Below are 14025 nucleotides of genomic sequence, written 5' to 3'. Positions count from 1 at the left end.
GACTCCTTTATTATGACTGAAGTCATATCTACATGTTTCGGTTTCATTTTATATACTTGATACATCTGTTACCATAATGGCAAATGTTTACATTTTTGGTCCACATAATGTTCAATTTTGCCACAATGAAAAATGTTGGCATGACAAATGCATGCAGAAATGCATAGAATATGTCCACACACAGTATTGTGTTGAGGGAATGCCCCTTACGCTTTTAGCTTAATGCTAACAGCAGCATGCTAAAAGTGTAATTAAACTTGTTGGGTTTTCTGTTTTTTTTTTTTATTGGGAAACATATTTTTCTAGATTAAGATTTACTTGCTTTGTTGACTGTCTTTAACATAATTTCATATTTTTATAAGTAGCTGATCAGATTTTAGGGTAGGCATTGTCAAACCAGTTGGCATATGATCGACATAAGAGTATTTTATACATGTCCAGAAGGTGTCAGATTCTGTCGAGCAAATCACTTTTTCTGTAGTCCAGTGTTTATATATCATGTTAAGAAACATTATGCAGTCTTTTTAGTCATACTGTTGTGGTTGATTTATTGGAGAACACTTTAATCCGGCCTCATTATGAAGATGGCTCAGCGACGTTATCACCTGATAAAGAATGAAAAAGGCAAATCAGCGTAAAATGTTAAAAGTCCAAACTTTAAAAAAGTGACCAGAAGTGTGTTTTTGCTAAATGGCTGCTATGATCTTTACCATTTTGGTGAGCTGGCTGGTTATTTGCTGTCCACACACCCAGCTTCTGCTGCAAAGAATCCAGTGTATGGGAAGGGATCTGGCTCGAGTTGGACTGCAGGTACTTCAGCACATAGTGGTCAGCATCGATCAACACAAAGCGGTGGCTGAAAACTAAAAAAAACAGATGAATGAGAGGGAGAGGAGAAAGATGTAGTAAGCTGAGCTTTCAGATTTCACCATCTAATGGAGTGATCCCCTACTTTAAAATGAAATTGAACTTAAACAATTCAAATGTAACAGAGAATGTTACCCTCCACAGTGGCTCCAATAGCCAAGTCTGCAGGAGAGTAGAACTCAGGACTCTCCACTGTAGAGCCCGGCTTGGGGACACGTGTCTTTTCCAGGAACTTGCCACCGATGACGCCAGAGTTGCGAGTGGACTTTTCAAAGACACTAATCATGTCATTGGACAGGAAGTAGGACAGTATGAAACGTCGGCCCTCATCGTTTGGATTCTGGGAGTCCTGGAATGTCAGTAACACATACAGCTTAAGCAAAGAAAGAAATGATCTGTTTTGTCATTGATGGCTTTGATTTTGTCAGGGAAGATGTTTCCTGGGTTACGTTAACCTTTAAAATGTTTTGAATCCAGGGCTAGACCCTGGCTCACTGGATTATATACAGAATGACAAGCAACACTACATATAACCACTCATTGTCATACAGAAGGTTTAGCCAAAGAAGCATATTCTCCATCATGTTGACTCACCAGCCGGGCAGTGTAGCGCAACACTTTGTGGTCGTTCTCAAGCAGCTTCATCACATCTTTTTTGGGAGGCTCAGGAATTAAATATAAACAATTCTGGAGGGAATCTTCTACTGAACCAAAACCATTGTAGGGAGGAACGTCCTGCAAACATGGACAAAAGCAACTATTATCTATAACAATATAAATATTATACAATATAATATGAATATAAAGCAGTTTCTCACCATTTTTCTCTCCTGAGGCGTGTAAGTCTTCTTTGGTACCTCTGTGGGTTTCATCTCCATGTCAGGGTACTTCTTCTGGTAATACTCTTTAGTAAAGTCATCGCAGTCATACAGCTGGAACTGACGGCCCAGCAGTGTCATCGTTTGACCAACCTGGAAGTCTTTGGGGGAGTAGTACTCATCCACTTCGTCCGCTGAAACCTCCAAAACACAGCTGGGAAAGATCTCTGAAAATAGATCAAAACAGTACTGTTATGTAGCAGTTAATTAAGAAAATCCCACAGTGTTTATTGTCAGTTATTTTTACTTATTTGTGGTTCCTTTGTTTTTTATGTTGTCTCCATAATCCATTCTGCTACGTTTGAATGTTGCTTGATTTTTGCATTTATCTATATTCTTTGAAAATAATATTTTAATGATCATGTTGTATCTATCTATCTATCTATCTTGTATCTAATGCAATATGATGTGAATTGTGTTGTGATGTAATATAATATAATATAATATAAGAGTGACACAGACACAGCGTTGCATCTCACCAAACCCTGGTTTGATTTTCTTGGCCAGCCTCTGTCTGCGCATCAGGAGAGGAAAGGGGTCTCTGCCGTTATTGGGTTCGTGGACCTCTTTGATCTCCACTGTGTCGTCCATCAGGAAATACTGAATGGTAACGGGCCTGGTCTCCCCGTACAGACAGTCAGCATTGTTCCACAGAGCAAAGAAACGCAGCACCTAACCAAGAAAAGGTTCAGAGCCTGAGACTAGAATTGGCACATGAACATTGATAGAAATTACAAGATCACTTATTAGAAACATCTATAGCAACAGTTATTTTGTAGTATTTTTAGGTTGACGTAGCATATTTACATGTCCCTTTTTTCAGTTAATGAATGAAACTGGCTTCACTTGTGACTGTCAATATAGGCTCAATCTTAAGTTGAACAAACATGAATCAAGAACAAAAGTGACCATCCTGGGGATGAGGAGGTGACCTAGTTACAACAGATACATCATTTCCACCTTGGTAGTGATGTTAGTTATTTCATTGCTCTATGAGATGAGTATGAGATGTTATTCTGCTCCTTGTTCTCTTAGTTTAGAACAGAGGGAATGTCCTTTACCTTACGATCCATTGCGAGAAACTGGTGCGTGCGGTCAAATTCAGAGGGTGTTGTGTGAGTAGGCTGAAGGTTTTTGCGAGATTTGTCATAAGGACCCACAGGAATCGGCTCTGGATCGTTCAGAACAATGCCCTCACTTTCCATGAATTCCTGCATATGATGAATGACAGACAAAGGTGGAGAGTATGGACTACATGTACAACAATACATCCATATTTTCGTGTCAGAGAAATAAAGATATATAACGCAGTGAGAGCATTCATGCAGCTGTTTTACCTTTGTAAAAGGATCGCAGTGTGTGATGTGGTACTTGACCCCGTACACCTCTAGGTCCATGCCAAGGTTGAGGTCTTTCCATTGGTAATGCTCTCCACGTTCATTCTTGGGCAGACGCTGGCGTTTGATGCGTTTCCCCTGCGGTATCCCAGAATTCTCCACCATGGGCTCAATGATGCACATGCTGTCATCCTCGAGGTAGTAGTAAATGACCACGGGGCGCACACGGTAGACCTCTTCAGGGGAGAAAAGGACATTTTCCTCAAAGTATGCATAGTAGCGCAACACCTACGAGACAAGAACATTGTATTAATCGGACAGTTAATTAGATAGCAACAAAAAAAATCTTCAAGTTTTTATCATACCTTCTTGTCAAGGGCCACGTGAGCTGGGATGAAGTCTTCAGCTAGGCTCTGGTTGAAGGAGCTATAAGTCATGTCTAGTGTCTCATTGGACAACTCGTTGATCTCCTGCTGGATCAGCTCCTCTGATAAAAGAGGATCTTGTCCAATGCCCACAGTGGGGCGACGGGGTAGAGCATAGCCATTCTTATAGTCCAGTGTCTGGGAGCGATGGAAGGCTGACTTCTGCAGAGAAAAGGAACATTGAGAACAAATTAGCTCTGGTAAATCCCAACAACAAGAAAGTCCGAATGAGGTAAATTTCCACCACTGATGCAAGTGCACACTCAAATCAATGATCAATTATGAGCCTACTGTCCAACACAATAGTGTGCACCACAGTTTGTTATGAGAGACACACAGGTGGACAGAATAATATTAACACTTCTATATGATTAGGCAGTAAAATACAACTCTGGAGTAAACATTTTTAATTCAGGCCATTAATGTCCTTCTGCTGAGGCAACAGTCAGCAATTAGCGCTAACTTAATTAGCATGCTGGGTAAGGCTTAAATAGCACTGTCAGTTATTCGACAAGAGGACTGAAGGAATGCAGGAATTACATTTGCATCACAGAAAGAAAACAGCAATTTGCCTTTTTCCTGTAAGTGAGAAGAAAACGATAAATTAAACCTCGGTTAGCTAGTTTTATGTTTGACTTTAGCTAACTAGCTACATTCTCACCGTTACATCCCGAAAAGTGTATCCAGGTAAAAATGGTAGTCCGTGGCTACTCAAGTTCCAAGACATTGCTGTTCCTGAACGATGTTTTTCGATCTCTTCGCCTCCTCAAGATGGTAAATAGTTATTGTTGTCGTAATTTATTAATTAAACCTGGTTTTGTGCGCGTGTAAAGTTACCCAGTAGCTCCGCCGTGGTAAGTTTATGGTATCTATGGCAACGGTACCACGGCAACAATTACCAGAAAATGTTAAAAAATAATGCAAATATGCCTAAAAAACGACAACTAAAAGAAATGCAGAGTGAAATCCCAAGGAAATAAAGTCATGTCCGGATTGATAAGAATATTGACAAACATTTAAAAAAAAAAAAAATAGCAAGCAAAATAGAGTAAAATAGCACATCCTCCATAATATCAAGCTGTTTATATTCTGTAAAGTTCTGTCACCAGAGGTCTACATGCTACAATCAATCCAAGGAGTTACACTGGAAAATGATTTGCCACAATTATGTATAACTTTATTACATTTGGGTGACTTTTACTCAGAAATTCTTAATTCACATAAACTGAAGTGCTCGACCTTTACCACCAGGGGGCGAACAACACCAATAAAGCTCACTGACAGGACTTTTTTTGCCTGCAGGTCACCATAAGCACACAGTCTTGTGAGTCCATGATGATCTTACTGTGCAGCCTGTTTACTCTCCATATTTGTAGTGATATATCATCATGACATAAAAGCAGTTTAGCACAGAGCAAGTATTGTGCATAACTAACCTATCATACACGCATTGTGCACATTTGAAATGCAAAACATAGAAGAAAATGTGCAAGATTAAACAAAACAGTCAACAAGTTATTTTTGAACACAGTTTATTCCAAGCACAGGAGTCATATTTTGGTCTCACTTTACCAGCTATTGGCACACTTGAATCCCATTCAAATTTAAACACATTTAAAACCGTCTATATCGAAACTATATAGAGTGGCAGCCTTTCTGTGGATGACCCTAATATGTCCTGTGTACTCTCGATTAAACTCTCAGTCAGGAAAATACCAAGCTTTTTATGTTATCTAAAATTATTTCTATGCTTGAATCCAGGGCAGCGCAAACAGGACTGGATTGGCAATAGCTTATTTTTTTAAACTGGCAACATGATTTAAGAGACGCAGTTTGCACGTCCACTGTGAACCTTTTTTCAGTGCTGGTTCCTTCTCCAGGCGGCCGGTTACCACAAGCGTCTGGTTTAGCACTGGTATCTCTGAAATAAGGGCACGATTGAGACAAGACCTAAAATTTGCACAGTTTTCTACGAGTGATGACCAGAAAATAATTTTTAGCAAATTCACTAGTACAACAATTGGCATACTCCAATTCCGTAAATTTACATCTGGGCAAACAGCAAGTGCAACGTTTGACAGAGACATTCAGATATTACACATGCTCCACTTCAGCAAAGCAACAGCAATGATAAAAGATCAGACATATATGATAAGATGAACTTGGGATATCCAATTAATACATCATTTAAGCAGCTACTGAGTTACACACAGTCGACAACAGTGACTTAATAGCTAGAAAAGGCACTGCGCTGTGAAATTAAACGTACTGTATCAAAAATAAGGTTAAATCACTAAACCTCTTTGAGGCTCTTTTATATGATATCTCTAATTCTTTTCTTTAAATGCTGACATAGCTGTTTAAATGGGCTGATCCCCTTCTTAGGAAGCAAATACATCAACCAAACACAGAAACACTAGGATTGCATCCCTGAGGTGCCAGACAACCTTTGCCAAGTATAAAAATATCTCATAATAAACCATACTTGAGAACAAAAATACACAACATCAATAAACTATTAAATATTATAAAATAGATTTCATAAGGGTTGAGATGAATTCCCCAAAAATATCTTTTGGTTTTAGAAAGTTCAAAAGGCAGCATGGTTATTTACTGTGTAGAGATTGTCTTACATTGTCCCACTGTCCTGTACACTTCTTCCTGCTTTATGCTGCCCCCTCTGTTAAGTCCACACTTGAATACTGGAGGGTACTGAGCATAAAGCTCCAAGTGTCACAGTCTTCTGCAGCTGCCTCAGATTCTGTACGAAACAGACCCATCTGAGGCCTCGGCCCTTCAGTCACCATGTAGTCTCTAAAGGCCTATGTGTGTCTAAGGCAGCTATCCCATAAATCCCCACTTCAAAAAGGCCTGCTGAGGTCACGGGCAAGGCAGTGTAGCCTTTCACCCCTCGCTTCCGGCAGAAAGAGGTGAGCTTACCATGCAGAGTGGAAGCTTATTCTCTTACTGAGTGGGGTATAGCTTATGGTACCCAGAGGAATATGCAAACCAGCAGAGAGGGAGGACTTTCTTCCAAAGTCTGCAATGCTCTCCACCGCTCACATCAGTCCACAGCTGCTTTTGCACGCTTGCTTGTAAAGCTTCATGAGGGCCGTGTCTCCTGCCCCTTCCTACCCAAGTGCGTCCTAATTTTTGTTCAAGTCCCGTAGGCTTTTCTATAAAAAAAAAAGCACCTCAGCAGTCCTCAGTAATACCGATTGAGGCTCCGTGTCCCGGGGATGTCAGGTTGCCCGTTCATCCAGATCTCTCGGATGATTCGCTCCCTTTCCTCGAGCCGCTGCGCTCTTTCCAGCTCTTCCGCCGACGTGAACACGTTCATGTTGAGCGTGCGTTCGAATCGCCGGTGCCGCCGTGCCGACAGATCTGAGGTGGTGTCCCAGTCCGAGTCCGAGTCGCTGGAATCGGACGACGAGTCAGCGGGGCGCGCTCGCTTCTTGGCGGGGGGCCGCTGGCGAGGCTGGCAGTCGGTGCGACAGGAGATCTGGACCACCAGGGCGAAGAGTGTGAGGAAGAGGCCCAAACACACGCCGCAGACGAAGAAGAGCGCGGCCCTCTCTGGGTGGTCTGTTATGGGGAAGAGAGGAAAGAACAAGAAAGACGGTTTAGTTGATTTCTTACAGAAAACATGTCAAACATTTACTTGTGTCTCTGGGACTAGTCTCTCTGTTCAGCCTGCTCTGCTGTACAACATTTCACTTGATGGCTCACTCACTGTAAAGAACATCGGCTGCAGCTTACATTACTCACTTCCCCAGCTTCGGTTTGGCCAAAATGTCTCAACACTGCTACGTACTGTGCTGTACGTCTCCTTCCCATCATCTTCAGAGATTGATGAAACAAGTCACACTCATTCCAATCATCTAAGACTTGGGTGTGATCCTACAAGGGCTGGTTTGCAGCTACGGCTTGTGTCTGCAGCACCCTCCATGCCCTCACACTACTATCCAGCCATGCAACAGATTCAGTTCATGCTTTTCTTAAAGGTCATACATAGGTGTGATATTCCTCAATAAGATACATTCTACAAATGCATATCATAAAAGTTACTTACATAAAGCTTCCATTACACATTACATATGAAGTGTGTATGACTTATACATTTCACAATGTATAAACTGTTTATTTGAGTCACAGAGAGGGAGGTAATAAAACAGGAAGTATCCAGACACACAAACTATTGCAGCGTCTGTTTTAGCAGCTGGCCGGAGCAGGTGACTGACAGTGTGTGTGTGTGTGTGTAGTGTAGTGTGTGTGTGGTTGTTATCTCCACCTAACATCTGCATTCCTCTGGCCCACATTTACCTACCTTTCAGTCCCAAGAAAGAGGAAATGAGGGATATTACCCAAAAGATAGCATGCCACACACACGTACCACACATGAAACCCTGCACTCAAATCCCAATGTCATTCATATCCCTCTCCGAGAAGTAACTTTGAGCTGGCGTGGTCTTAACGTGTATGTTAAGATCCAGGCCTGTCCTCCACTCATGCGACACACAAGGCTTTATGAATGTTGCTCTACCTGATATGTAAGTGTAAGCGGCCAGTGCGTTGCTGATGAGGGCCATGTTGGCGCCAGAGGTGGAGTTGATGATGGGATTCATGCCCGGGGGCTGCAGTGGGCTTTCTTCTCCTCTTCCCCCAGCTTCTGAAAACTTCTCCTCGTTGGGGGTTGTCTCCCTAATCTTCTTCCTATCTGTAAAAGATGACAGCAGATTACTGTATATTCTCAGAGGAAAGTGGGTACATCGTTTAGCATTTGAATTCGTTATTTAGATACAGATGCCTTTGGGCCCACATGCAATGACGCACAAGGAGTGTTTCATTACCACATGCACAGTCAGATTGTGACGGCACCGGCTGGGTAACTTACAGTAAAGTAAGAGTGTATAGTTTCTGAGGTATTGTGACTAAAGCATTCAGATCACTGAGTCATCTGCAGCCTCTCAGCAGTTTTTGATTTTAGCAAAATACGCTGCCGTAAAAAAAAAATGCATCACGCAAAAAAGACACACATGTTCACACACAAATACTGATTCAGAAGATACCACAACATCCGCTTCTGTCATATTCATTCTGACTCAGGTCATTAAGAAACAGAGAACCACATGGGAGAAGTTTGCACTTTGGCGACGTTTCAAAAGCTTCCCCCAAATCTATTTATAGATGGGAACAACTGCTTCCTCCTCTGGATTTTCATCACAGTGCGACCTCTTGCAGTGTTTACATGCTGGCTTGTGTTGTGTACACAAAACGAGTTGAGATGACAGGACAGAGGAGCACAGGGTGATTTGATTACCTAGATTAATACTGATTTTCTGAGCACAGTTGCCTCTAGTTATCCTGAAGAAGCGTTTCAGTGGGACAGTGTAACTACTGTAACTTTACCTCCACAAATCAGCCAAAATAAACAGAAGCATTCAGCATTCAGTGTAGGTAAGCATGCTTTGCTGACCTGTCACACACACCAATAACCTCTAATTATAGAGTCTCTAAGGTGTGTCAGGCTCTCTTTATCTGATAAATGCAGTTTAGACTGGAACTGTTCACTGAGGAGGTAAATGTTTCCACCTGGACCCACTGCTGTGGTGGACACATCAGCTAACATTCAACCAATAGACCACAATCTCTCTTTCTAACACACATAAAAATAGGCAAAGTGCCAACAGAAAGCACTTGCAGTGCTCAAAAATGCAAAATACATACAGAAATGCAGTAGTTGCTCTTTTGATTAAATCATTTTAACATGATATATTCAAGTGAAATCAGCAATGGACGTGTGTCAAGAACAGACATAAGAGGAAGTGGGTAGTTGCGACCGGGTGTAGCCGGCATCGTGGCTAAAGGGCCAAAAAGAAACTGGACTTCAATGAAAGAAAATTCTGGGAAAAAAGACAGTAGTGGCCAAATGATCTCTGGGAATTGCAGTGCAGAGACGTCACTGAAACTAGCAGTTAGAACCAAAGATGGAGACAATAAAAAGTCAGACTCTTGCAGTTTATGACTTTAACCTCTTTAACCGTTCTAAGGGGTGGGTCAGTTTCTACTAAATGAATTTGTCCTGCCAAGTAGTGTTCGATATTTTGATAGTTGAGAGATTTTAAAAAAATCAAGAATTTAAGGAAGTAAGAGTATACAGGCACAGACGGGTTAGTTTGAACCCAGACTTTGGATGACAACATTTTGGAAATACTTTTATTAGCTTCCTTACTGAGAGTTGGATGACTAGACAGATACCTTTACTGCTGTTCAGTAAAATCAACTTTTGGTCAAACAAAAAGATCAAATCTGTTAATTTACGGATATCCTTTCGTCCAGTTAAAAAAATATATTTTTTAAATGAGATGAATGAACTCTGTTTACTATATACTTCTCCATGTGTTTCATCCCCTATCGGTTCATCAGAGTTGGAAACAGGTTTTTCTCGATGAGCTCTAAGTGGAGTGTTTGAAGCCGGTGCAAGGAAGTGAAGCCATTCATGCGTTAGGAACTGTCAGCACTACAGCAAGCATCTCCTGTCCGTTCCCTCTCTTAACTCCTCATTCATTCGTCTATCCTCCTAATTAGTACAGTGCCGGTAGCTGAGCAGAGTACTTAGTGTGCTGGACACAGGCCACCTTCCCTCATGAATAAAGCTTTGTTTAAGTTTCCTTCCTTGCTGGCGTCTCCTTTTTTCACTCTTTCATTTCATTGTTCTTGCTCCGTCTTCTCCCTCTTTCACTCTATGGGACTTTGACCATATAACCGTCTGATTTAGACTGTGGTCACATATAAGTGCAATCGTTCGCTCTTGGAAAGCCGTATATTTTTAAGACCAATGATCATAAATGTTCCAAACCAATGGCTGTGCTAGGATACATGTGGAAACAGTTGAACCCGTGTGACTTAAAATATACATAAATATGTGTCCTGACTTGAGACCTGAAAAAACTATTTCTCTTGATGCTTGGGAGGCCTTGGGACTGTTTAGTGTTAACTGCTCTCCATGGGAGGCTGTGTCACAGTGTGTGTTTGAGAGTGAAAAAGCTTATGTTTGTCGTTTTGCTCACCTGGAACAGTGTCAGGGCTTTTCACTGAGCTCCCCTCCGGAGGGCTGTCTCCCACGATGTTGGGGTCATGGGCGCTGGATGGGGGGGAGTACACTGGCGGTCTGGGTCCCTGCTCCTGGAGCAACTTCTTTGGGACTTCAAAGAGGATGGATAGGTGGAGCAAAGGAGGGGAGTTTGGGGAAGAGGGAACCAAAGAAATTTACACAGAAGATAATTAGATGATGTCTGATTTGAAAATAAGATGTATAGCACGCATTTGTATTACATAGAGCTCGTCTGCAAACATTCAAAAAGAAATAACAGTAAATAAATGGAAATAGGCTGCCTTATGAAGTGTTTTTGAACCCCATTTTTGAAATTCCAGTTGAATATCGTGTTATATTTCTAAAACATTGAACCTGAAGTAAGTGTTTGAGAAACAAGATGGAAATGCTGACATATTATCATCTTTTAGGTTTATAAGGCAAACAGTTGCCTCTCTCAGTGGACATTCTCCTCACTCTTGTGCACACAGCTGCATAGTCTACATCTTCCAGGATTATGAGCTGTCCTAATCTCATTTCACATTAATGTTTCATTTCAGCTAAAATGAGAGTGGAATTATTTGAACTCAGAGTTTATCGCGTCGGGAGAGTAAGACGGTATGAATGAGGCATGAATGAGAATGATGGCTGTGATTCACACACTCCTTCTGACCTTGCTCTCTGATTCCCGAAAGTTATGCTGTCACCCCCCCCCCCCACTTACCCCATCACATTCCCCAACCTCACAGTGTCCTGTGAGTCAGGGAGTCTGAACTACTTCCCTCAGACACAAACCCACAATGCAGTGGGCTATACATTCCTGCCCGCTCACATGTGGTTTTGGAGGCCGGGCCGTGCTCCGGTCACTGTGTTTGTCTGCCCTGTCAGATCACTGGTGATTTACAGCTCAACAGATGACTGACTGTCCAGCTTTCTGTCTGTCTGCCTCTTGCTTTTCCATTGCTCTAGACAAACAAATGGGCAGTGACAAATAATCGGCTGCCTGGTTTTGCTGACATCAGTAGCACTAATAGTGAAATTGCAACATGTGATTTGGGGTAAAAATGGACCATTTGTTTAAGGGCAGAAGAATAAACACACAGATCAAATTTCTACAGATGGATTTTGGCAGCGGACCAAGAGTCAATCAAAGTGAAGGAAGGAGCAGAGCAGATCTCATAAAGCTTTCCTCTGGATGCTATTTATTCTCTGGACACATTACAAGATTTTTCCAATTGTAAGCAATGATGAAAAGACTAAGAAGGAATATTTAACTGCTGACATGCACACTACTGTACTTCAGATTAGATTATTCCATAGTGGACAGAAGATTGACAGGATTTATTGGTGGGGGAAGGTACATGACGCGGCCTACACATAACAGCCATCTTTGAGCTGTATATATGTTAAGATGGGGGCTACATGGATGTTGGTTTTGTTCCTACATCGTTTGCTAGCTACATAGCTGCACAGAAAGAAATGATGACAGGCGTGGGTGAGATTCGTGCCGCAATACAAGACATTTTAAATTCAGCCTGATTATCATGCCTTATTACATCTTGCAGAATCTGTTTCTCCGTGCCGCTCTTTGATACTAAGTTGACTTCAGCGCTTGTGGTTCGTGCTGTGATTTGCAAACAACGAAATACAAAATTCTGTGGCAGATGCGGAATATTCAAAAATTAGATGAGGAGTGCGCAGGATCGTTTTGTATCAGTATTGATACACAGAAATGACACTGAGAAATGCGGCTGCATGCATCAATTAGAGCTGCGTCCATATAATGCAACTACCATGACTCTGCACGCTCATGTTCAGTACTGTGTGAGTTCATAACTTACTAAAATTTTCATAGTACAGCCTGTGAGATCGGTGACTGATTAATGTCTCCCAGAAAGAGCAAAGTCACGCACCAGCACTCTAATTTATTTTGCCATACATATTATCTCCTGTCAACTGAACAGAGAGAGCTATATGGAGCAATGTACATGTGAGAGGAGAAGTTGTTGATGCTATCTTACTGCATCTAATCAACAAAGCTGCTTGACTTAAACTCATAGGCTTCAAAGAGTCTCGCTGAATCTGGTTTCAGTCTTTGCTTTTCTACTTGCCTGGAGGAAAAGACTAATAGAGGTAGTAAATGATTTCTGGTCTTTCTTTAAATCTGCTTAGAGGGGCTCGCCTTACTGCTTCCAGAGAACTCATACGGTGTCAGGTAAGTCACCAATCGTAGAAACATATACTCTTACATTTAAATACCTTTCTGTAATTACATCATGTCATGTGGCAAACCGCACCAATCTGTCGCTTAAATAGGTTAAAAAAACCAAGAATATGAAACCCCATTTTATTCAGGTCTGGTTGGCACAAACTAAATAAACATAGCTCTCCACATGTGTAGGTGAAAAAGGCAGAGAAATCAAGAAACGGGATTCGGCCTGGCAGCTGCCCCTGTCCTTCCTCATCAGTCTGACACACTAATCATGGGTCTTAAAACTCCCCCACTGCCACGCTGCCACCATCCCCACGCCACGCCCTGATTACAGCCTTCTGATTGGCCCTAATTGGCTGCACATGTGGCCCAGGGTCACAGCTGAGAGACGCCATGATGTGACACACACACACACACACACACACACACACACACACACTCTCTCTCTCTCTCTCTCACACACACATTTTCAGACAATTAAAGGACATATAATTGAGATAATTCAGTGCAAACAAAAGTGCATGCATACTCACAGCCAGACCAGATGCATGTTCATACATAGAGCACATATGGATTATTTGGCATATATGCATAGACACGCAGTCCAACACGCTTGTTTAACATCAGAGTATATATCCTTCCAAACAGCCATTTCTCATGTTTTTCTATGGCCTGACTTAGCCAGCAAAAGCCAGTACAGTAGAGTAAATTGACTGCTTCTTGTCTAAAAATAATTGTCAAAAAGCTAAAACTTTTGGAGACAAACGGCCGCAAACCACACTTAAGGAGCCAAGCAGTAAAAACTGAACCAGTAAAAGAGAGTAAGAGGAGTGCAAGGGAGAGAAACCAAAGACATAAATCACACTCTACAGCCTGCATTATAATGGCATGGTCATATAAATGCATGGCAAATGAGTGCTAGCAATTCTTAATATAACTAAATGGGCCCTGTGCCAGCGCTGTACCTCTCAGAGCCCTGGATCGCAACAGGGAGCGAAGATACGAGGCGGGAAAGAGTGCCCATAACAATGGCCCGTGTTTACACTGGAAAAGCCAGGCTTTGTTTTCACTGGGCTCTGCAGGCCAGAGTGTGTGTGCGTGCACATCTGCATGTGTCTGTTTGTGGGCCATGTGCTGACCAATGCAGAACACAGTTGGGACAAAGCCCCGTAAGCCAGAGGGGATATAATGAAATATTAAACCGCGCTAAATC

General features: G+C 42.0%; 2 protein-coding genes across 3 annotated transcripts in view; both read right to left on the bottom strand.

The window, feature by feature from the left end:
* Positions 1-441: 441 nt before the first annotated feature.
* efhc1 (EF-hand domain (C-terminal) containing 1) lies at positions 442-4234 on the bottom strand. The gene is made up of 10 exons (XM_070849792.1): positions 4169-4234; positions 3448-3669; positions 3083-3370; positions 2807-2956; positions 2225-2417; positions 1686-1912; positions 1462-1602; positions 1003-1216; positions 711-863; positions 442-605 (listed from the first exon to the last, which is right to left on the bottom strand). The coding sequence occupies exons 1-10, from the start codon at positions 4232-4234 to the stop codon at positions 577-579; spliced, it is 1683 nt and encodes a 560-aa protein (XP_070705893.1). The 3' UTR covers positions 442-576.
* A 2455-nt stretch (positions 4235-6689) lies between these two features.
* Positions 6690-14025, bottom strand: part of LOC139218085 (protein eva-1 homolog A) — a 66489-nt gene continuing 59153 nt past the window's right edge. For both annotated transcript variants that reach the window (XM_070849620.1, XM_070849621.1), the window contains 3 exons: positions 10578-10712; positions 8051-8224; positions 6690-7092 (listed from right to left, as the gene is read on the bottom strand). In XM_070849620.1, coding sequence (XP_070705721.1) covers positions 6713-7092; positions 8051-8224; positions 10578-10712 — 689 coding nt within the window. In that variant the 3' untranslated portion in view covers positions 6690-6712. The remainder of the gene's footprint in view (positions 7093-8050; positions 8225-10577; positions 10713-14025) is intronic.

The sequence above is a fragment of the Pempheris klunzingeri genome, chromosome 18 (genome assembly GCF_042242105.1).
Source record: "Pempheris klunzingeri isolate RE-2024b chromosome 18, fPemKlu1.hap1, whole genome shotgun sequence".
Classification (NCBI taxonomy): Eukaryota; Metazoa; Chordata; class Actinopteri; order Acropomatiformes; family Pempheridae; genus Pempheris; species Pempheris klunzingeri.
Note: the sequence above shows the minus strand (reverse complement) of the source record. Positions and strands in the feature narration are given on the sequence as shown.